This window comes from Cololabis saira, chromosome 11 (genome assembly GCF_033807715.1).
Source record: "Cololabis saira isolate AMF1-May2022 chromosome 11, fColSai1.1, whole genome shotgun sequence".
NCBI lineage: Eukaryota > Metazoa > Chordata > Actinopteri > Beloniformes > Belonidae > Cololabis > Cololabis saira.
Window position 1 is genome coordinate 26887313 of NC_084597.1, and position 23306 is coordinate 26910618.

A 23306-nucleotide genomic window follows, 5' to 3' on the forward strand; every position below is an offset into this window, starting at 1 on the left:
GAATACATTCCCAAGACAAATATTTTTACTTTTAGTCGAGTAAATTTCTAGGAAAGCTGAAAAGTACTCGTTACTTTCAGGTCTGCTCTTTTTTCTTCTTCCCTAAAATCCTATTGGACACAAGCTGTTTTTGTCAAAGGAGGAGACCTATCACAGTGCACGCTCTCCACTGGGATGTACGTAAAGCGGAAATACGTCAAGCCTCCTCAAAACGATACCGCCAAAGTAGCCTGCGTTTGTCAAGACAGAGCCGCAACAAATCAAGACATAGCTGCAACAATGCTACGCCTGCGTCAGGAGAAGAAAGACAATCCGCTGAGTCGTCTGAGTCTGATAAGTAGCTCGACTCGGAGCAGGGACTTTCACAAAATCCTTGGCCGTATCTTAACTCAATGTTTGAGTTCGACTGAGTAAAAAACGAGGGCACAGACAAACCAGACATTTATTTTCAAATGTTTATTGTGTCTGCCAAAGCAGAACTACCTCTCTGCTTCAACAACTCAACATCGAATTCTCAGAAACAAGAGTTAAAAGATCCTTAAATTAATTTAGAAAAAATATAGTAATTTACTGATGTGGAAAATAAGAAATTTACTCTTACTCTTACTTTTACTTAAAGTAAATTTTAAAGCATTTACTTTTGGATACTTAAGTACCTTTAAAAGCAAGTACTTTTCTACTCTTACTCGAGTAATATTTTGACTGAGCTACTTTTACTTGTAACGGAGTAAATTTTGACCAGTAGTATTTGTACTCTTACTCAAGTACTGGGGTCGAGTACTCTGTCCACCTCTGCACACACACACACACACACACACACACACACACACTCATGCATATTATATACGTATATATATATATATATATATATATATATATATATATATATATATATATATATATATATATATATATATATATATATATATATATATTATATATATATATATATATATATATATATATATATATATATATATATATATATATATATATATATATATATATATATATATATGTGTGTGTGTGTGTGTGTGTGTGTGTGTGTTAACACACAGCCATTTCTTAACTTTGATCTATTACCAGAAGGGGTTACATCAGTGAAGAGAGGTCCATAAGCCATTTCTCCTGAGAGATATTGATCACGCCTATGCGCACCACGTGACCGGCGCTCTACAACAATTGGATGTGGGGATTGTAAATGACTTGAGGGCTCTGCAGCTCAAACACATAAATACAGCTGGCTAGAATACTCAATTCCACTCGGCGGATGTAAACTCGAGTAGGAACGGTCACATAAACCGTTGCTAAGCTGTTGTTTAAACAGATCCTTGTTAAACTCTGGCAGCTCTGACAGCGTCAGGTCGTTAGCCCTCAGCGTGGTCGCTACGATGAACGGTCAGCTGAGCGGTTTCCATGGCGACTCGCTCCATGGTGATGAAGACTGCTTCCTCTTCACCTCCGAGTCCGTGGGAGAAGGACATCCAGGTGAGTTTCATCACGGTGGAGATCAGAAACATCGCCCTGCTGAGCCGGGGGGTTAGCCTAGCACGCCGTTAGCCTCTCAGGAGAGGTCATGTGGCTCGCAGCTGCTTATTTAAGCCTGATTTATGGTTCCGCGTTAAATGAGACGGCGTACGGTGCGCGTCGCCGCGTACCCTACGCCGTAGCCTCTGCGTTGGTCTAACGCGGAACCATAAATCAGCCTTTAGCCACAACTGCTCACTTTTAAGAATTTCAGAAATTGTGAACAAACGAAAATGACAAGTGAAATGTATATATTTGGGGAGATGGTAGATGTTTTAACAACACAACATACGTTTATAAAGACAACAGCGTTGAAAAAAGGGAACAAAGTGACCAGTGCTGGAGTAATAAATGCTATAAAGTAAATATATCAACTTAGCTTGCTCATGAAGTACCGTAGTTTTTAATTTTAACAACTAAATGTACCATTTACATGTTGATTAAATACATTTTTACTTTTAGTGTGATATCAGTTGTATCATAAGAGAAATAATAGGGTTATATGGTTACTCTAACAACTGAGAGGACTGCTAGTGTCTGTCAATCAAACACAGCTCAATACAGGTCTCTTACAGTCTGTTTAAAATGCTATAAACTGTGTTAAGGTGTTTATATCAGTCTTAAGTCTGATAACAAGCTTTTTTTTAAAACATTTTTTTATTAACATTTCTTCATTACAACATGTTGTGCATCAAGTAATACAAATGTGTGCAAAAAATACCTGCTCTATAATTTAAGAAAAAGCAAAAACAAAAGAAAACAAATATAAATCAACAAAACAGGAAATAAATAAACAAATAAAAAAATTGCATATGAGAACACATGCCAGCATAGGCTTCCAAGAAAATAAGGAAAAACACAAATAATAAAATAATTCTGAACATGATAAGGAAACGCATCTAATATACATGCAGACAGGATAACAATGACTTCAGTCAAATAATGTAGAAGGCACTTATTAAAAATAACAGGTCACAAATATGTCAGATGCAAGGAGGTTAAGTCTGATAACAAGCTTACTTATTGTCTACAAATGTTTACTCTTTTGAAGCCCTGCTTAATTATTTTTCTAAATTTAGGGTCAGTTGTCGGGCTCTATTTTATGGTGTTTAGCAGTTGTTTCAGTAGGGATAGACTAAATACCCCCCAAATGACTCTAAAATAGTTCAACAAAATGTTGACCATTTTACTTATGTGTATTTACTGAAGTCATAATGTAACATACAGCTTTTATTTGAAGTATGCAACAGCTTGATATCCAATATGCTTAAGTTTCCGGTGTTTACAGTGGGGTTAGCTCTGCTTCAACACATAATAGGCTTACTACAACTCCTAAATATAGCTGCTGCAGGGGCTACTGCTTATCTTTGAGTGTAAACGAGTCACATTCAGACCATTTATTTGCAGGACAAAAAAGAGTAAAGGATATAGTTCATACTTCCCATTCATAAATGATGGATACAATATTGTAACACAACTATTCCTATTTGAATGTTCTTTAGTTTTCAACTAATTACAAAATGTGAACTTCATTTAAAAGTTAGTTGTTCCTCTAACCACAGACAATGTAAGAGTTGAACACTTTCAAATATGTTTAGATAAAGGGGTAGGGGGATTTAACTTAAAGATTTAGTTGTGTAGTATGATAGGTCACAGGGGCATTGGTCTTAAAACAATCTATAGAGCTCCCCCTCCAAATTATCTTTGCAAGCAGTTCTGGAGCTGCTTGCAAAGATAATTAGCTCTACGGCCAATCAGCAATGAACAAGGTGAGCACCGGAAACAAGTCAGTGGAAGAGTATGTTGTATAAAAGAGTAAATTAAACGTTTGCTGCAGCCTGTCAACAAATTGGGAAATACATCTACTCGTCAAAGGAATGATTTGAGTGCCATCTTTTTTCAGGGAAAAGTCAAAGTCTTTAACTGTTGATGCAAAAGCCAATTCAAACAAGGGCTAATCCCCAACTACAGCCAATCTACACTGTTTACATCCACATCCAGATTGCAACCCCGCAATCCCTCTCTCCCTGTCGTTATCAATGTAAACCTGCCCCTCTACAAGGATACGCATTTGATTTTGTTCACAAACATTTTTGGGCATAATAAATGATATTCAACTGATGGTAGCGAGACATACAGTACACACAAAGCAAGTTAAAATTTGCTAGCGATATATTTCGATTTCTGGCCGGAAAGTTGTGTGTATGGGTTGCACAATTTATAAAATGGGCACAAAAGTGTGAAGTTGCTCGTGTTTAAATTTTAAAAATTGCTTTTATTCATAGCCCTATAACATGGGGTTGTGCACTTTGCTCTTATGGCTTATTATGACCACATGAGGACAGTATATTACAAGAAATTGCGTGTGTAAAACAGATCAGAGTAGAGTAGAGTAGAGTAGAGTAGAAATAGTTTATTCCAGATAAGTAAAAAAAACAAAGCACAACCACAAAAAACTGAAAATGTATCACACAGTAGTGGACAGACATACAAATAAATTTACAAAGCATAAAAAAGATTACAACACATAATTAGTGGATTTTCCTATCTGAAAAGGAATGTGAAGAAGTGATACTTATTTAATCCAACCACCTATCAATGAGTTAAGCATATGCCATTGTTAGGCTTCCTTATCAATATTGAATTATCTATTTACTAAACTGTTATACATTATTTTTTTCTAATAAAAATACACCTCTGGTGGGACAAAGTTGTATTACAAGATGTTCAGTGGTTCGTCTGTCAATGTGAGAGAGATGTTCTACCAATTGGTCAGAAGTGACATTACTACATCTAGTGGCTTTAAATGTAATTTTCTCAAAAAACATCTTATTGAAGAAAAATAAAAAGTGCCACTGTTGAATAACACTGTAATGCTGCGTTAATGTCCATTTACAACCCTTACATTTGGACCGAGATGAATATAGATAGATAGATTTATTAATGCAGAGGGAAATTCAAAGTATTCAGCAGCTACCTAGATGCCCAAAAAGCAGGTTAGTATCAACCACAAACAGAAAAACTTGGTTAGTAACATTGTAACACAATAGTGCAGCACATCAATAAAAAAGTTCAAGTGTAGATTAAAAGACTAAATAAATAAATACGATGTGCAATGTATAAGCAGTTCTGATGTGAGTGTGGGTTGATCATGACCCTCCCTCGCCCCCCAGTGAGGAGTTGTAGTCTTATGTCTGTCATTACCATTAATGTCTGTCATTACTATTTTTATTGGTTGATTGTTTTAGTGCATTATATTTTGATTAACTGCAATGTCACACTGTAAAATTTTTTTATCATAAGTAAAACTTGTTTTTTATGTGTTTTGAAAATTTAACAGATAAGATTTGCGACCAAATCAGTGATGCTGTTTTGGATGCACACCTCAGGGAAGACCCTGATGCCAAAGTAGCATGTGGTAAGTATTTTAAAGACAAATCAGATTATAAAAGCAGTTTCAAACAGAGCCACTGAGTTTTCTTTGTTCCAGCATATTGCTTATAGCAACATGTAGGAAAAGTATGGGTGATGTTTGCTATATCAGTCATCTTCCTCTATTAAGTTTGACCATGTCGTTTGATGGTGTGATTATTCAGATAAAAGACCAAGCCAAATGGAAGCAGTGTGCTTAAATTTAATCAGAAGCTGGAACTATCCTTTGTGTGTTTCTGGATCTATGTTTGTACTTTACCCTGGGGGTATAGATGATGGAAGATTTTAAAGCTTTTAAGGTTTTAGTCTTCAATAGATTTTATATTTGGTCATGTTTTATCTGTGTCGGTAAGCTTTGGCCGAAGTCGCCAGTTTCTTGTGACAAAAAATTATGTCTTGGTTGGATCAGAAACATACTTTTTATATTTTGCTAGAAACATGGGCTAAACAGTTTATGAAATGACCAATACAGTCTTATGCTATTATTGCTGTTAATCTCACAATCTCATTGTGCTTCTTTTATATTTAGGTGAAATGGACTTTAAGAACAGTTTGCATGTTAAATTATGAAACATAGTCTCACTGTCATTGCTCACACTGAATGTTATTTTGTTTTCAGAGACTGTAGCTAAAACAGGGATGATCCTGCTGGCGGGGGAGATCACCTCCAGAGCCAAGGTGGACTATCAGAAAGTTGTCAGGGATGCAATCAAGGACATTGGCTATGATGACTCATCCAAAGGTACAGTGATAAAAGCAGGATTGCATGACTTGTGCAAATTAGAATGTAAAACTGCTCTATGTACTTGAAAATCTGACTTAAAAGGGAGACCTTCCACTGTAGATACGTTTTTTTTTCTCACAGCTAAAACAAATCATGCATTACAGTTTAAAATGTCATCAAGAGGACGGTGTGTGTGAACACGCGTGCAGCATACCAGCGGCAACAGAGGAGGCACAAAATTGATTTTTTTTTGTCGTTTTTTTTTACAAAACTACATGTGACATAAGACAAAAGTTAGAGAAACTGATTTCTGCATTTCTGTCTGCAGTGTGAGTGTAGCCAGAGAATTTCTTTTATTTTTTATTTTTTTTAAGGACCACCCTTGCTGTCATATAACTATATTCTCTTACATGGTACAGTAAATGGACTACATATTCTGCAAAACAAAATAATAATGTTCCTGTTTCTGAATATCTACATCTGGACCAGGACCATTCATTCGGTGAATATTATTTGAAGTGCATATCAAAGTTCATAACGGTACCCAGCTTGGAGAGCCGTATTTGCACAATACTACAAAGCAGCCTGAGTCTCATTAGATTTGTGAGATTATGATCACGAGGAAATCCATTTTAACTGGCTCCAAGCTATCCATTTTTGACCCCAACATAAGTTCATACTGAGTACTGTTTTGTTCTGGTTTCTTTTATGTGGCTAGAGTTTGTGCGGTTCATCTGATTGGCTCAAGTTTTACCATAATTTCAATCAAGCCTTGCTTAATCATATATGTATGTTTTTGTTAAGGTTATTTTTTTCCCTTCACTGAATAAATGCTTCTGTGTTGATAGTGGTAGAAGAAAATCCACTGATGCATTGAAGCCACTTCAAAATGTCTTGACCTCTTTCAAATTAAACTAAGATCTACAACTACTGAATGCTACAAATTCATACAGATCTTCGTCACAAACGGGAATTGCTTAAAATCTAACATTGCTATTTGAACAGTGCTATTTAAAAAAAAAAACAAAAAAAAAACAAACTAAGCTGCATCCAAATTTGTGGGACGAAAATTCTGCTAGAAATAACCTTTGCAGGTTGCTCTTATAATGGCTTTCCTCCTGCACATGCATTCAAATGCTGTTGCAGTTTTATAGAATGCAAAATTTGACTGCATAAAGTCAACAACAAAGTTAAGACAAGTGTTTAGTTCTGTCTCCACTTTATTATTTACACCATTGTTACAGTGTGTCTGAATTGTGCATCTACGTTATCATCCCCAAATGTTAGTTCTCCCCTTTTTAAAATTAGTCTAACAGTATCATTTACAAACTGAAATGTGGTCTGTAGCCAGATTCACTACAGTAATGTGGATACTAACCATTAAATAAAGGTTTTTTGATTATCTTCAAGGTAATGTGTGAAAATATATGACTCAAGCGCTCCTGTCTTGTTTTACAGGGTTTGACTACAAGACCTGCAATGTGCTGGTGGCCCTGGAGCAGCAGTCCCCTGATATTGCTCAGGGTGTTTACCTTGACCGCAAAGAAGAGGATGTGGGAGCTGGGGACCAGGTGTGTGGATGGCCTTTACCCTATATATCTGTCACACTCTGTTCTTCTCTAGATTTTCATGTTTTGATCTGTCACTGCACATCTGACAGGGTCTGATGTTTGGTTATGCCACCGATGAGACTGATGAGTGTATGCCCCTCACTATTGTCCTGGCTCACAAGCTCAATGCAAAGATGGCAGAATTACGTCGAAATGGGACTCTGCCCTGGCTCAGACCTGATTCCAAAACTCAGGTTAGACAAAGAAGCAGTTTCTAAACTTCCAGACAAAACATGTTAAAGCAGCACTATGTGACTTTTCTACCTTAATATCATATTTCCAGAGTCATTGTGATGGTACATCAACTTCCAACAGGTTTAATGACACCTCTGTCATGGTCTGAGGGGTCTGTATCACCTTCACTGGCACTATGTAACTTTGAGGTGCATGATAGGAACCCTGCCACACTAAAAAAAACTACAAATTTTACGGCTTTGATTGCTTTACGGCATACGTCACTTCCCCCTCCTTCCCGATTCGTAGTCGAGACGAAAGCTGGGCAGGGCGTGGAGCGCAGAGCTCAGCAGAAGCTGGTATCATGGCCGAAGCAGCGAAAAAACCGAAGAAAAAAAAAAGTTTTATCGGAGGATCTATAAGAATCAAAATTTGAATGTTTTCACATACAGGGGATTCGTCTTGGGTTCTAGTATTTTTTCCTGAGAACTGTAAAATTGTGCAGGGCTAATCTGCAAAATATAAGGAATGGGCATTCAGTTACGGGTATTCACAGGTTATAAAGTATTTTTTTATTTTGTCAGTAAGTATGTTGGACTACTAATTTATGATGAAGTCCCTCTAAAAAACGGCGCATTATCTCGCTGCAACTCTTCAATAATAAAACCAAGTTGAACTTATTGATTTTCAACATCGTCATATTATATTGTTTAGCCAAAAATAGATACATTACCTCTTTGCTATCCATCCTGCAAACGACCGCTGAAAACAGAAAAGTAGTTTTGAAAGTCCGTCCCGTCTTATTTCATTCACTATCAAAACAAATGCACGCGACGAGGACAGGATCTTTCCGGCAGTACGCGCTGGTGCTCATGGGAAATGTAGTGTTCTTTCTGGTAAAGCACTACTGCTTTTGTCCAAAGGAGCCGCCAAACTCAACAAAAGCTGAAAGTTACATTGTGCTGCTTTAACTGTAGCTGGTCATCTGGGCGGATACCTACTATTTTTATTTATTTTATGTTCCATTTTAACACAACATGAAAAGCATTTTTTTTGATTATTCAGAGTTACAAACATGGCAAATATTAAAAGCCATAAGAGTTGTGTGTAGGGGATTTAATAGATTACACTTTACAAGTGGAATGTATATTTTGTTTAAGGCAGCAATATAATGGTACAGAATATTTTACAGAAGCATGTGAGATTGTATTCAGCCTCCTTTCCTTCCCTTCATTCAGGTGACTGTTCAGTACAAGCAGGATAGAGGAGCTGTGGTGCCATTGCGTGTCCACACACTTGTGATCTCTGTGCAGCATGATGAGTGTGTAAGTTTGGAGGAGATGCGTCAAAGTCTGAAAGAACAGGTGGTGGAGGCTGTGGTTCCACCTGGGTACCTTGATGATGACACAATCTGCCACCTGCAGCCCAGTGGCCGCTTTGTCATTGGAGGTCCACAGGTGAGGGGACACCTGCACATTTTTGTTTTCCACATGGTTGGACTAAAATAAGTGACTTTTCACATGGCACTTATGCATAAATCCATTTCTTTGGATCTACATTTCAGTTTTAATATGTTGTGGACTCATTGCAATGTTTAATATAACTCAAAAATATAGTCTTATTAGTCTTGCTAATGTTTGTGTACAGTAGCTGTTAAAAAAGCTTAAAGGTATAGTCTGTAATGTTGGAGAGCTAGCAAGATTTGAAAGTGGCACCTCCTCTAAGCCCCTCCCCCTCCCGTCAGCGCTCCGTCCAAAGCCACGCCCCCACAAACTTTGGGGAACGTGCATTTGCAGGAGTCGAGGTTTCCAGGACATTTTGGACAGCACATTTTCAACAAAACTACCCCATGTCTCATTCACCTGTAAGCGAGGCCGGTTTTAGGGGGGGGGCAGGGGTGAGCTGTGCCCACCCAATCAAAGTTATGGGGATCCTTTATTTTTTTATAATTTTATTTTTTTATAAATATTAAAAAATATCACAGAATATCTGTACCGTTTCTGATTGGGTGGGCACTGCGCATCATTTTTAGAGAAAACAATGAACGCATACCGCAAAAGTTGTGTCTCGGCGGAGGGACCCGACGTCCCAGCAAAATGAGCACAACAGAGAAGTTCAGAACCGCACAGAGCACACACTGAAGGCTGATTTATGGTTCCGCGTTACACCAACGCAGAATGGTGCGCGTCGGCCCGTGGGAGACCCCCAGTAGCGGACAACCTGCGCCGCAGAATCGCACTTTGTCTGGCGAGCCGTTACAGGTAACGCTGGAGGTGGCATTTTTGGCTGCGTTTTCTCGTTTTCTGTGCCATTCTTCAGCAAACATGACTGGAGTGTGTGTGAAGTTTTCCAGCAAGATTTTCGACGTGACGAGGGCGCGCATGGGACAGAGGGGGGCGTGGGCGGGACTTAAAATGAAGGCATCTGATTGGTTCTTTCCCCCCTGCCAATCCTCTGGTCCTCTGACCAATCCGTGCCATTCGGTGCACAAAAAACAGATTGGTCAGAGTTTTTACAGGATTAAAGCTGTCAGAGAGGCCGGTTTTTATTCTTTCCTTTTTCTGAACACATTATTCACTGGCTACTCTCAGGATGGAAGGACCATTTCACCCAGTATAACAATAAATGTTTTTGAATACAATTACAGACTATACCTTTTATGTCAAAGTAAACAAAAAACATTTGATCTTTGCTTTAAAGTTTTTCTTCCTTACCACAGAGTGATGCAGGCCTGACTGGGCGCAAGATCATTGTGGATACTTACGGAGGTTGGGGAGCCCATGGAGGTGGAGCTTTTTCTGGGAAGGACTACACAAAAGTAGACCGCTCAGCAGCTTACGCTGCTCGCTGGGTCGCCAAATCTCTCGTGAAAGCTGGGCTCTGCAGACGTGTCTTGGTCCAGGTAAGCAAATGTCTTACATAAGTCACTTATGCACCACTACCCTACCACTTGTTGGATTCTGCATGCTGTAATTATGAATTTACCACTGGTGTATAGTACACATTTAAAAAGAAGGTTATGGTTTATCCAAACCAGGAATGTACAGAGCACCCTGATTCAAAACTCTGCTTTCTAGAGCTTCCATATTTCCCATATTTGATCAGTAATGTGTTGTAGTTCCAAGGTAATTTACACAATGATGAGGGTATTTTATTTTGTGTCTGTGTTCATTATCTATGAAAACTGTCTTAGGTGTCTTATGCTATTGGAGTAGCCCATCCCCTCTCTGTCTCCATCTTCCACTATGGGACGTCCCAAAAGAGTGAAAGAGAACTGTTGGACATTGTGAGGAGGAACTTTGACCTACGGCCAGGAATTATTGTGAGGTATGCTGTTGTATTTATAGTTGCATTCAAAACTCCCGGCATCTGTGTTGAAAATGTTCATCACAGACACACAAAGAAAGAAAGGGCTCCTAAGGACCTTTCCAGCTATTAATTGACAAACTGACAGTCGCAAAACAGGAAAAAGACTTTATTGGAAAGAAGTGTTTTTGTATCATGTTTCATAAATGTAGTAATGTAATTAAGTCCAGGAGCCAATATTAAGCTGTATATCAGTTGGCATTTTAAAATTAAAGCAGACTTGACAAACGGGCTTGCAGAAGCTGATAAAAGAAGGTCCCAGCCTTTTTCCTGACTCTTATTATTTAGTATTTTGTTCACTTTAACTTCATGTCTCTTAGAAATCATATTTGGTTCCCATTGTAACTTGTATTTACAAAAGGAAAAACTTTGACCCAATTTAATGTGCTGACATTTACATGCTCCTGTATTTTTATATCATTCATTCATTCATTCTTTTTTTTTTTTTTAATCATCAAACATGAAATTACAATCTCTTTTATTCCGTGTCTAAGGGATCTTGACCTGAAGAAACCCATCTACCAGCGCACAGCCGTATACGGTCATTTTGGTCGTGATGTCTTCTCATGGGAAGCACCCAAGAAGCTGAAATACTGAGCTTGTTCTCCGCCAGTGTATGTTAGATGCCCTTCCCTTGTCACCCTCCCTGCTGCTCCTCCCTTAACTGTCTCATACCCAGCCATGTTATGACAGCCACAGCAACATCACCCTTTGTCCACCTCTTGGTAAAGATCACTGAAAAGCAGACAACAGTTACAGTATATCAGTTTCCATGATACAAAGGTTTGAGCAGTTCTACCAACCTTTGTCAGTTTTTCTCTCCTGCTGGTGGCTTTTTCCTTTTCTTTTATCTCAGCAAATCTTAGAAGTATTATTGACAATCTATAATAGAACTAAAATAACACACTCCATAAAAGCCATATAAAATGTTAGGTATTCCTCCACCTTCAGTACAAACCTCACTGCGCTGTAGTTATAGAAATGATCACCGGGTGGCGTTTTCTTACATTTTCTTTCAGCGGTACAATTTCATGTCACTGCAAAATGTCATTTTAGTCTACACGATTGTAAAAACATCACACTCCTGAAATTTTGAAGGTAATAAAGATCTGTATTTTAGTTATTTATGTAGACCCTTCAGACCATTTATTTCTGACATTTTACAGAGAAGTCAGAAGCTGCTAATGACCTTGTGGTTATGTTGGGCTGCACAATTAAAACTCTCTCTCTTTCTCATTTTATTTATATATATATATATATATATATATATATATATATAAAAAAATTCTTTTTTTTTTTTTTTCTATTGTAGTGCCAGTGTTTTGAATTATGCGAAATGTGTCAATGTTCCTCTGACCAAAGTGGAGGTGAAGGGATCACCATTCCAGAGTGTGACCCTGGGTAGTAGTTACAGAGAAACCCAGGCTCCGTCACCTCTGGAGCTGCCTTTATCCCATTACAACAACCCGAAAATGTGATCAGCAGTGAGATATTTTTGAAAGTAAATGCCTTTGAGTGTCCTGACAACTTCAATTAGACCAGGTAGTGAAGTTGTGTGGATGGGTAGGGAGGAATTTAAAAAGTACACACTCATTTTAGTGAATGTAAATGGCGGTAACACTGCTCTTTTATTCTCAGAAAATGATTCTCGGAGCAGTCAAAATCATAGCATGCATTTCTGCTGAATGCTTCATCTATTGTCAAATTTATTTTAATCTTGCAACTTGAGCTTCGCTTTTAAAATGTTTGCTTTTAAAAAATCCAATTGATATGCTTTTTTTTTCGGGCAGCTTAGTGGTTAGCACTATTGCCTCGCACCAAGAAGGTGGTTCGACTCCCAGGCCCGGCGGGGGTCTTTCTGTGTGGAGTTTGCATGTTCTCCCCGTGCTTGTGTGGGTTCCCTCCGGTTACTCCGGCTTCCTCCCACGGTCCAAAAACATGCATAGTAGGTTAATTGGTGCTTCTAAATTTCCCGTAGGTGTGAGTGTGGTTGTCTGTCTGTATATGTGGCTCTGCGATAGACCGGCAACCTGTCACCTGTAATTAGCAGGCATAGGCTCCAGCAGACCCCTGTGATCCTGCAAAGGATAAAGCGGATATAGACAATGGATGGATGGATGGCTTTTTTTTTTCTCTGAGTAGCCCTACACTGAAAAGCCTCAGGGTTTGCTATGCTTGCTCATTTTGAACACTAGTGTGTGAATATACTTGCTGGACTATGGACAGACCTGAAATACGTGTATTGATACACGGTTAATGCCAGATTGCCTCCCCAGCTGTTCTCCCCTGTCAGTAACTTTCCTCTTGTCAGAATCAAAGTTAGTCACAGCTATATAATCCTGTAAGGTTAAACTGTGTCTAAAGCATATATGTAGGTGGCACTGTGTTTTTAAAAAATTATACTGAAAACTAAGATTTTTATTTTTATTTTCCCTTTTTGTATTTGTATTTATGCTTTGGCTTAGCTTTATGGCCCCCTACTGGTTATTTGAGTGCACTTCAGCTTCACTTCAAAGAAGAGCTGCATTTTCTTTGGGTGCAAATGGCTGGTGATATGACTTAACCACTCTAAGAAATCATTATTTACTTTAAATCAGCATGTTTGTGTCCTCCTTAATTAGAATCTGGTGTGTTAAAGCAGAAAACATCTACAACATGCAGGACATCGGCCTACGAGGACCGGAATTGAGGATCACTGCTCTAGCTCATCCACAGCTTTGACCAATGATTGGTTGGTGTTGTACAGAGAAACCAGCCTGTTTACACTGTCTCCTGTGAGGTGTTTGAAGAGCGTTTTATTTTTTTTTTTCCCCTTATAATTTTTTTGTTCTTTTTAATCAGTCAAATTTAGTTGGTCAGTGTGGTTGCTGAAAGTGCCTTTTGTCAGTCCCCATATTTCCCAAATACTCCATCCCTTACCTTGTTCCGATCATCCCATGTTGATATCCTTTGAGGTTGCTGATTTTTCCCTCCTCAGTGATTCCTACTGGTGTGCTTTATTGTTGAACTTCTCTGTTACATTTGTAATAAACTGCATTCTTGCTTTGTGTTTATGGACTGTGCTTGTTTTATATGCAGGTATATGGTATCATAGCAACCAGTGACTAACTTAAATTGAAAATAGCAGGGTTAACTTGAAAAGAGCAGAAGTGAGCCTCAAGGCAAGTTTATTTATATAGCACAATTCAACACAAGGTAATTCAAAGTGCTTTACATCAACATTAAAAGCGACAAGACACAATTAAACAGTAACTAACACATAAAATGATAAAAGAGGTAAAATAATAAAAAGCACAAGTTGTTAGAAAGTAAGGGCAGTAGAGTACAGCATGTAAGTATTAAATTTAAGAGTACGCTTCAGTAAACAGTAATGTGTTTAACCCTGATTTAAACCCTGTCTAAACATGTATTGAAGATGTTTTTGTCTTCAGGCAGGTTGTAAAATGGATACCAAGAACTAAAACTATATGTTTTTTTTTTCTCCTTATTTCTTCTCTTTAAGTATCAAATTAACAGCAACGCCATGCTATTATACTTGAGCACCTTAACCTGAAATACATTTCCATTACTTAACTTCATTAACACATTTAAATTCAAATAGAAAAACCATAAACGTCTAAATTGATCTCAGTAGTATACCCCTCAGTAAAATGTTTATGAAATGGAACAAGCATCTAATTAGTTCAAAGATGCTCCTGTCATTGGAAATGTTTTCTTTATAGCCAAATCACATATTACATTTCATGTATGAAAAATATATCCGTTTTATGCTTTATGGAAGCTGATGAAACCAGAAAGCTTGATACAAAAAAAGGCTGGTTAACACAAAAGTTGTATCATGTTTACAGGATAGCTGTGGAATATTGGATTAAAAATCCAGATAATCCCTATATTGGATTTCTTATCTCAGTGCAGATCTCATACTTTTATGAAGCAAAAATTACTAAATGCAGACCTAATGAATTAGGATACTAAGAAATAGTATCCCACAGAAATATTTGCAGTTTGGCGTTGAGCAGTTGTGGTCATCTGTGAGCTTAACACGAGCTTTCTGTCCGACCCTGTAAAGAACAACGTGGAAATATTTGGAGGTGTTTGGTTATATCAGTCCAGATATATTTTTGCAGTGTTGTCAATAACTGTGACTCACCTTAACATTTTAGATGGTATTGTAGTTCACAGACTTCCAGGCAAATTTCCGACAGTAGAAAAGAGTCTGCAGAGATGAGACGGACCAAAGTTTATCACCACTGAGCATCATTTAAGCAAAACCAGTGGTTTTATCATTCTTTGAAATGGCTGTTTGCTTACTCCACATGTGACAGCAGTCTTCATGTCTCGGCATCTATACGTTGTCAAAGTGCATGGATCTATAGTCATGTAAGAAAATATGGAAAATAAGCGTTTATTAATCAAAAGTTTCTGAATTTAGAAAACGGAATCAAATCCTACATTTAAAAATCTCTGCTGATCTCCATGTTTATAAGTAATATTTCTTCTGTGCAATATCTCCATACATTTACAAGTATTTTCAAAGACATGTCTACTAAACCAGATGCTTCCCTCCAGTTTTTCTATTTATTTTGTTCTATTTTTGTTTCTAGTGAAAAACTAAATTAGGAAGTTGAAATCTTTTATCAAGTTTTATCAAGAATTTTTTATTTACTTGGAGTCTGGCCTTTTTTAGGGATAATTATTTTGGGAGGAAAAAAATTAACGTTTTTTTTTTATACTAGGTGTTATAAAAATGTATTTCCTATTTTTCCCAAGTGAATTTTTATATTATAATTCTCAGTTTTTGTCAGATTGAACCACTAATCACATTGAAATGTCACCGAATCACACATAAAAACATTTCTTATTAACTAAGAAATAAATATTAGCTGGATATCTATAGAGTAGTTGCGATTGGGTAATCAATTCTGTTGTGGCATTCATACATATATTTGAGATAGCTTTATGAGTGAACTTATGAATAGCTTAAAACAAGCAAAGGTTTATCATTCAGGATTCTTAATGAGTGTGGTTTTCAAAACCTTGTAGCATTTTTACAGGCTAATTAAACAAATGAAAAACCAGGAGAGGCATACTGACCCACAACGAGAGCCTCTTGCCCTTTACACATGTGGATGAGAGCGCAGATGGCCTGAGGGGTTGCGTAGCCTAAGATTGCGTCCAGCACCGTTTTGCCGACCTTGTCAACGACGGCATCGCACTGTGCACGGTAGGAGGATGGCAATAAATGACAAATCTCTTCCACCAGCTTGATCACAGCACCCTGCAGAAGAAGAGCATAAAATAAGTGTGCATTGTGTTAACACTGTGGTCTGGCTGCATCTGAGCATCTACACGCAGCACAAAGATGGCTCACCTCAGTCCTCTCCTTAGGCAGCAGATCCTCCAAAGTCTTAAAAAGGAAAATGCAGAAGGCGCATTGTTTTGTAGGCAGTCCCTGTTTGAAAGATACAAGCAGCGGTAAAGTAATGCAAGAAGAGATAATGCTGAAGACACCTTTACATGTTTCTTTTAAATTTGACTCTATACATAATAGTTTACTGACATTGTCCACTGTCACGGCAGCCTGGAGAGCCTCCTTGATAAAGTAGCTGAGCATCTTCTCATGGTTACCGCAGGAGTTACAGAGCCCAATGATCTTGCAGATCTCTGCTGGTTTCTACAGAGAGGAAGGCCGTAATTGCCGTTGAGAATAGAGTTCTCAGTGCCTTTAGTTAAATGGTTTCTCTGTGTCAGTGAGGTTATTGTTCCAGTGAACTCAACGACTCAACCACCAACTTACTGCGACACCAGTCATAAAGGAGATGGCCACTGGAATCATCTTGTCCACCTCTTCTTTGCAGACTTTGGCAGCCGGCCCTGGTAGGTGTGCACAGAGACTGTCAATGTCGTCCATGATCTTTTTCTAAAATAAAGGGACCAAGATTATTCACCCGAGTGGAGCTGCAGCATCTACCCTCAACAAAACAAAGTCAGACTTCAAAATAAAAATAGCCTGTTGTCATACACACGACATCACTATCAGTTCAAGAAAAAAACATGTCCATCTGCACATTAATACTTAGTAATGTATGCGTGTGTGTGTGTGTGTGTGAATTATCATTTGCGACTGTGTTTCAAGCATTTATGACATGCTTTTTTTATTTAAATCCATTTAATTACATTGATTAAACTATGTGTAATGTAAGGTTACACAGCAGTGCCAGCCTAGGATTCTCAATCACCTTTCAGTCAGTAACCCACTGAGCATTTGGCCTGTATTTTATGCTTTATACATTATTTTGTATGTAAATATGTTCATGTTAAGCTAGCTGGCTGAATTTGGAGGGGAGGGATTTACTGAGAAGCAACCGAGTGGTGAAGTACCACAAATGGTACATTTGTGTTTGGTCTAAAAGAAAAGCAGACAAACAATCTTGTTATTTAGGTTTAATAATGTCATCGTAATTTCAGATATTGTTTAGCACTAGTTGGATATATTTTTTCATAATGTGCTCAAAGTAGTGGTTAAAGATTCATTTTGCTGTAGTATGTACAGTAGGGGTGATTGGACGCTTGTTGAAACTAGAAATTAATTAATTTATACTATCCGTGTTTGGACAGAGATTGTACTTTCACATCCCAGAACAGTTTCAAGGTCAGATATGGAACAAAGAAACTAATAACTTTCATTTCAACTTTTCTCTAGTATAAAAAATAGGAAGTGGCTTTTAAAAAAAGGAAACAGGAACATTCTTCTATGGTGTTTGTTTCACTACCTGTATTACAGATATCACACCATCTGTGTATGTGAGGAATGTGTTTTAGCTGATAACAGCCGATGAAAGAATACCTTCCGGAATGTAAAACATTTATTTTTATCTTTTTAATGTAAACTGTTCAACCACAGCTCAATGTGTGTGTGTGTTTGTTTTAAAATTGTGGCTTAAGTCGAGTCCATAATAATATCAGTTAGCAAATTTGAACACTCAGGTATGTGTTTACTCATCATTCAACACATTGCTCACCTCGAGGTCGGTGTTGGAAAGCAGGTCGATGAGGAGTTCAAATATCTGAGTGCAGTCTTTGCACACATCCCCAGTCTGAATGGGATAAAAATATAAATCATGAAAATAGATTAACGCCTTAAAAATAAATTTGTTAGTAGAATTCATACAGTGAATATTCACTTATATATATACAGTGAATATTCACAGAAACAATACACTTGAAAAGGTTTCCCTGAGATCTTTATGAAAAAGAATTCTTTACATTTCATCAAGTCTCAGCATATTGATACATTTTTCATCCATTTGTAAAGCGATGTTGATGATCTGTCATGTAGCATAGATATTACTCCTTTAAGAAGGTGATGGATGTATGCTCCAAATATGAATGTTTTCATTCATTATAAACTACAAAAATGGTTAAGCCCACTGTTTCACAAGGTTAAGAATTTTGTACAAGACATAATAGAGATCTTATATTGTAAGGCGTCTCATTGTAATTGAAATTAAAAATAACGAAATCTTCACTTACATTCAGGGCTTCTTGAGCACTTTGCAAACCTCTGATATCAAAAGTCTCGGTCAGAGCTGCCGGAGCAAATATTTGTGATTAAAAAAATCTTCATTGTCGTTGCACTTCTGTAACAGACTCAACATCTTCTAACAGTTCATATTTTCAGTGTCTTACCGCAGCCTTGGAGACTGATTGAGAGAATCAAAGCTAACGTAAGCAGGGCCATCCTCGGATATTTCTCAGCCTTTCGTTGAAACTCTTCTCTTCTCACAACTGTAAGGGAAGTGCAGGTGCATCTTATATCTGGCATCACTCACTGTAGCCCCCACCAAACAGAGGTGAACAGTGTTTCACCACTGCAGTGTCATTTTCACTCATTCACACCCAAGTGCAAAATTAGTTTTATTTGAAAGCAATGTTTATAGATGCATATTTTTTCAAGTACCATTTTATCTAACTTTTGTGCCCTTTCTCCTCTCTTTCCCTCTATTATAACTGTTTTAAAACACCATACCAAAAATTTGGCTTTGCAAACAATCCCTTACAGCAAACTGTATCACATCAGCAAATCACTTTTTTTATTGATATCTTTTACTTCGAACACAAGCACAAAAAATTTAAAAAAATAAAATAAAACAGTAAAACAATAAATAAAAAAAAGAACAATAATAATTACTAAATAATATGTGTCCTTCCTAAACAAAGTAGGCGACAATTAATGAATATAAATAAATACCAAATGCATTATGCTCGAAAAGGAGTATAGTAACAAACTTATCAAATCCAACCCCTAGTCTATAAACATACTTACATACATACAATTTACATACATGCATACAATTTACACATATATACGTCTATATACGTACGTCTATATACGTACGTACGTACGTACGTACTTACTTACTTACTTACTTACTTACTTACTTACTTACTTACTTACTTACTTACTTACTTACTTACTTACTTACTTACTTACTATTTTTCTCTCTTTGTTTTATTTTTATTTTGAAGCTGAAGTGTTTTCAAACTACCTTCACGTGCCTGATCTGATCTGATCTGACCTGACCCGGGTATAGTAAATAGAAATGGATTGACAAAAAGCACATAGTGTCCACATTTTCATCAAAGAAAAATACAATCTCAGGGTTGTAGCTACTCTTTCTAACTCTTGGCTTTAGGATTTTTACATACAGCTCAGACAAACTTCCACACTCTCAACTTCTGTTTTTCACCATACTGTAGCTGTCCATGTGATCTGCTTTAGTTCTTACTTCCTCATTTAGTAAACCAAAACCTGGCCTTCAAACATCTGATTCTCTGTTTTTATCTTTGGTATAGTTAAAAAAAAAAAAAAAGATAGCACATTATGACCTTCTTCTCTAAGAAAGCTTTTTTTTAAACTGCTTCTTTTTTCCTGATTTTCTACATTATCTTATTCAGTGTAGCTCGGTTACAAACAGGTGTCCTGCAGTCAAAAATAACTTGTTCATCACGTGATTAACCTTCGTGCAGAAAAACTGTTTCAATTCAGTTTGTTGGTTTTTACCCTGAAGGTACAGTGTTCCTGATTTTTACCCAGCAAACGTTTAGTCTGGAGTCTCTATTTTGTTATTGTTATTCTTTTGAGCCGTTTCAGACAAATAAAACTGATAAACTAGGCTGCTAAAAGGGATGAGCATATGTTCACAAGTACTAGTGTGTATTTTTCCATCAGGCTAACAGGATGACGTATTAAAGTGATATACCAACCTTGTTTGGAATTAACTAATTTGCCACCAACCCCAGCGTTTGATAAGAGTGTATGCTGTATATAATTCACTACGCTGTGCAGCTATAACCCAGTCTGACAAGGCCCCTTATAGCATAGCTCAGTATATCTGGGCGAGGCCAAGTGACAAAATACATTTTTTGACAACTCTGGAATGCTCTTATTTGCATGCTGTGACTTGCACATTTAGTTTGTGCAGAAATATCTATAAAAAGCAACTATCTGATTTACAGATACTTACCGTCATTCAGTCTGTTCTCTGCACTTCCATCACTGTCTGGTTTGGATCGGCCACCAAACTGGACAGGCACAGACTGCAACGGACAATTAGGTCTGCAGAGAGGATAACTGGGACTAACCTCCCATCTATTCAGGACCTGTACCGGTCCAGGACCAGGAAACGTCAGGTAACATCTCTGCAGACCCCTCACACCCAGGACACAGTCTGATTGAACTCAGCAGTTTCTTCCCCCAAGCTGTTGCTCTGATGAACTCTCATCACTCATAGAGTCTCAGAGTAATCAATCACTGTGCAATAATAATAATAATAATAATAATAATAATAATAATAATAATAATAATAATAATAATAAAAACCACAATCATATGCTGTAACAGTGCACCTTTCACCTATTTAAAAATGTTAATAAGAGCTGTCATTTGCCTATTGCCTATTTACTGTACAGCGAAAATAACTGAGTCAAATCCCCTGTCTTGTTTGACCTGATCTTGGCCAAATAAACATGATTCTGATTCTGAAGGAACTATCTTAACCAATAAACTGCCTCATACTGTGCAATATTTTCTATTTCCTATCCATAATGTTCCAATATTCCTTACCTATCTATGTGCAATATCCATTCAACTGCAATATTCCTCCACCCATTCATGTACATTTTTATCCTCCCATTCACTCTTTTTTTATAGTATATATATATATATATATATATATATATATATATATATATATATATATATATATATATATATATATATATTTATGTTTCCTTTTTTTTCATTTTGTTGTTTACAGTACTTGTTTATATAGTCTTTGCATGATGTGTGCACTTTGACGGAGCTGCTGCCTAATTTCATTGTACAAGTATAATGCTAATAAAGGCTTTCTATTCTTTCTATTCTATTCTATATTTTGGCGACGCACCACCTCCTGGGTGCAGTGATTGTGTAGCACCTGGAATAAAACTAAGTCATACTTACACAGCCAGTTAAATTTATTGTACAATGTGTTCTCACATCCGACACTTTAAAAACCCAATATTGTACATTTCTGTTTATATTGTTCACTTCTGTTTATACATTTTATCTGTCATCTGTCATCCTACGTCACTTTTTGTAAAGATTCATATCCGGCACTTTTTAATCCTCATATTGTACATTTCTGTTCTTTTCTGTTATACATTTTACTTTATTCTATCTCTTAGTTTATCTCCATATATTTGTTTGCTTTTATATTTTTATTTTTTATTTTTATTTTTATTTTTACTGTATTGCACCAATCACCACAACAAATTCCTTGTGTGTGTTAACAAACTTGGCAATAAACCCCCCCTTTCTGATTCTGATTCTGATTCTGAAAAGTGTTCTGGCCTTCGCCGATAGGGGGCAGTATAAGCGATGACAATGAGCAGCAGGCGGTACAGAAGGAGACGAGAGCTTTTCCACCGTGGTTTGACGTGAGGAGCTCAAATGCCAAAAGCTTGTAAGTTTTACCTATCCGACCGGTGAATTAATAAGCTCTACGTTTTCTACACCACTGAAGTCGTCAATGTGACCAAGCTGTGTACCAATTTGGAGGCCCCGGCGAGGATTTATGATTTCACGGCGGAGGACGAAAAAAGAAAAAAAAAAAAGGCGAGAAAAACGCGGCAAACTCGAGGGTTTAATAGTGCGACGCCGTCCCGTTTGATTGTTTTCAAGTGTTAAGGCTGATTTATGGGTCCGCGTTACACCAACTTTAACGCGGAACCATAAATCCGGTTTTAGAAAGTAAAAAGTTAATAACAAGATGTCGGAGCAACGAGAGGAGTTTCTTCTGGAAATAGGAGTAAAGTTGTCGGGACTGTACGTAAAGGAGCTACACGGAGTTTGTGAGCATGCACACTGTAAACTCTCTGGAAAACACTCCGAGGACATTAACAATAAAAGCGCGGGTTTAGCTTAAGTTAAATTTTGTGAACCTGACGAGTTTGTGGAGAGCAGGGTTGCCAACTCCCTGAAAAATAAATAAGGGACACTTCATCGACAGCCTTCACCCTTTCTGGTGTGGTGAATTATTTTAGCCCCTTTTTTTGTCAGTGAAACGATTTTTTAATTATTTGACTCGAAACTACGACGGAGTATTAGGGCCAAACTAAGACAAAAAAAAAAATTGAAATAACAAGAATAAAGTCATAATATAATGAGAATAAAGTCGTAAAATTACGTGAATAAAGTCATAATGTTGCGAGAATAAAGTCGTAATAGAATAAAGTCGTAATATTACGAGAATAAAGTCCTAACATTACGAGAATAAAGTCGTAATATTACGAGAATAAAGTCCTAATAGAATAAAGTCGTAACATTACGAGAATAAAGTCCTAACATTACGAGAATAAAGTCCTAACATTACGAGAATAAAGTCCTAACATTACGAGAATAAAGTCCTAACATTACGAGAATAAAGTCCTAACATTACGAGAATAAAGTCCTAACATTACGAGAATAAAGTCCTAACATTACGAGAATAAAGTCGTAATATTACGAGAATAAAGTGGTAATTTATGAGAACTCTAACAGGAAGAGCATCTTCTCCCTGTGTTAAAATGAGGAATATTGAGCATCTTGTGAAGTTATATTTATATATTATATTATATATTACGACTTTATTCTCGTAATATTACGACTTTATTCTCACAACATTATGACTTTATTCTGGTAATTCTACGACTTTATTCTCATATTATTATTACTTTATTTTCGTAATTTCCATTTTTTTTTTGTCTTAGTTTGGCCCTAATACCCCGTCGTACAAACCTGAATTGAATTAGATGCATATTTTTGAATGCCATGAACACATGGAAAACAAATTATTATCCAGCAAAACACTTTAATGCAAAATAATAAAAGGAATTGAATTAAATAAGTAGGCCTATCTCTCTTAAACAGAAACCTGTCCTGCTTAACTTAA

The 23306-nt window shown here is 37.0% G+C and overlaps 2 protein-coding genes across 2 annotated transcripts; one reads left to right on the forward strand and one right to left on the reverse strand.

Annotated features, from left to right (window-relative positions):
- The first annotated feature begins 1191 nt into the window (after positions 1–1191).
- mat2aa (methionine adenosyltransferase 2Aa) lies at positions 1192–13866 on the forward strand. The gene is made up of 9 exons (XM_061734244.1): positions 1192–1488; positions 4868–4945; positions 5579–5701; positions 7142–7254; positions 7344–7487; positions 8706–8924; positions 10187–10369; positions 10661–10794; positions 11328–13866. The coding sequence occupies exons 1-9, from the start codon at positions 1392–1394 to the stop codon at positions 11428–11430; spliced, it is 1194 nt and encodes a 397-aa protein (XP_061590228.1). The 5' UTR covers positions 1192–1391; the 3' UTR covers positions 11431–13866.
- A 96-nt stretch (positions 13867–13962) lies between these two features.
- LOC133455287 (prosaposin) lies at positions 13963–18651 on the reverse strand. Its single transcript, XM_061734245.1, has 10 exons — positions 18523–18651; positions 18367–18422; positions 17856–17930; positions 16631–16753; positions 16394–16507; positions 16205–16285; positions 15928–16111; positions 15145–15203; positions 14984–15049; positions 13963–14894 (listed from the first exon to the last, which is right to left on the reverse strand). The coding sequence occupies exons 1-9, from the start codon at positions 18572–18574 to the stop codon at positions 14993–14995; spliced, it is 801 nt and encodes a 266-aa protein (XP_061590229.1). The 5' UTR covers positions 18575–18651; the 3' UTR covers positions 13963–14894; positions 14984–14992.
- Between the last annotated feature and the right edge of the window lie 4655 nt (positions 18652–23306).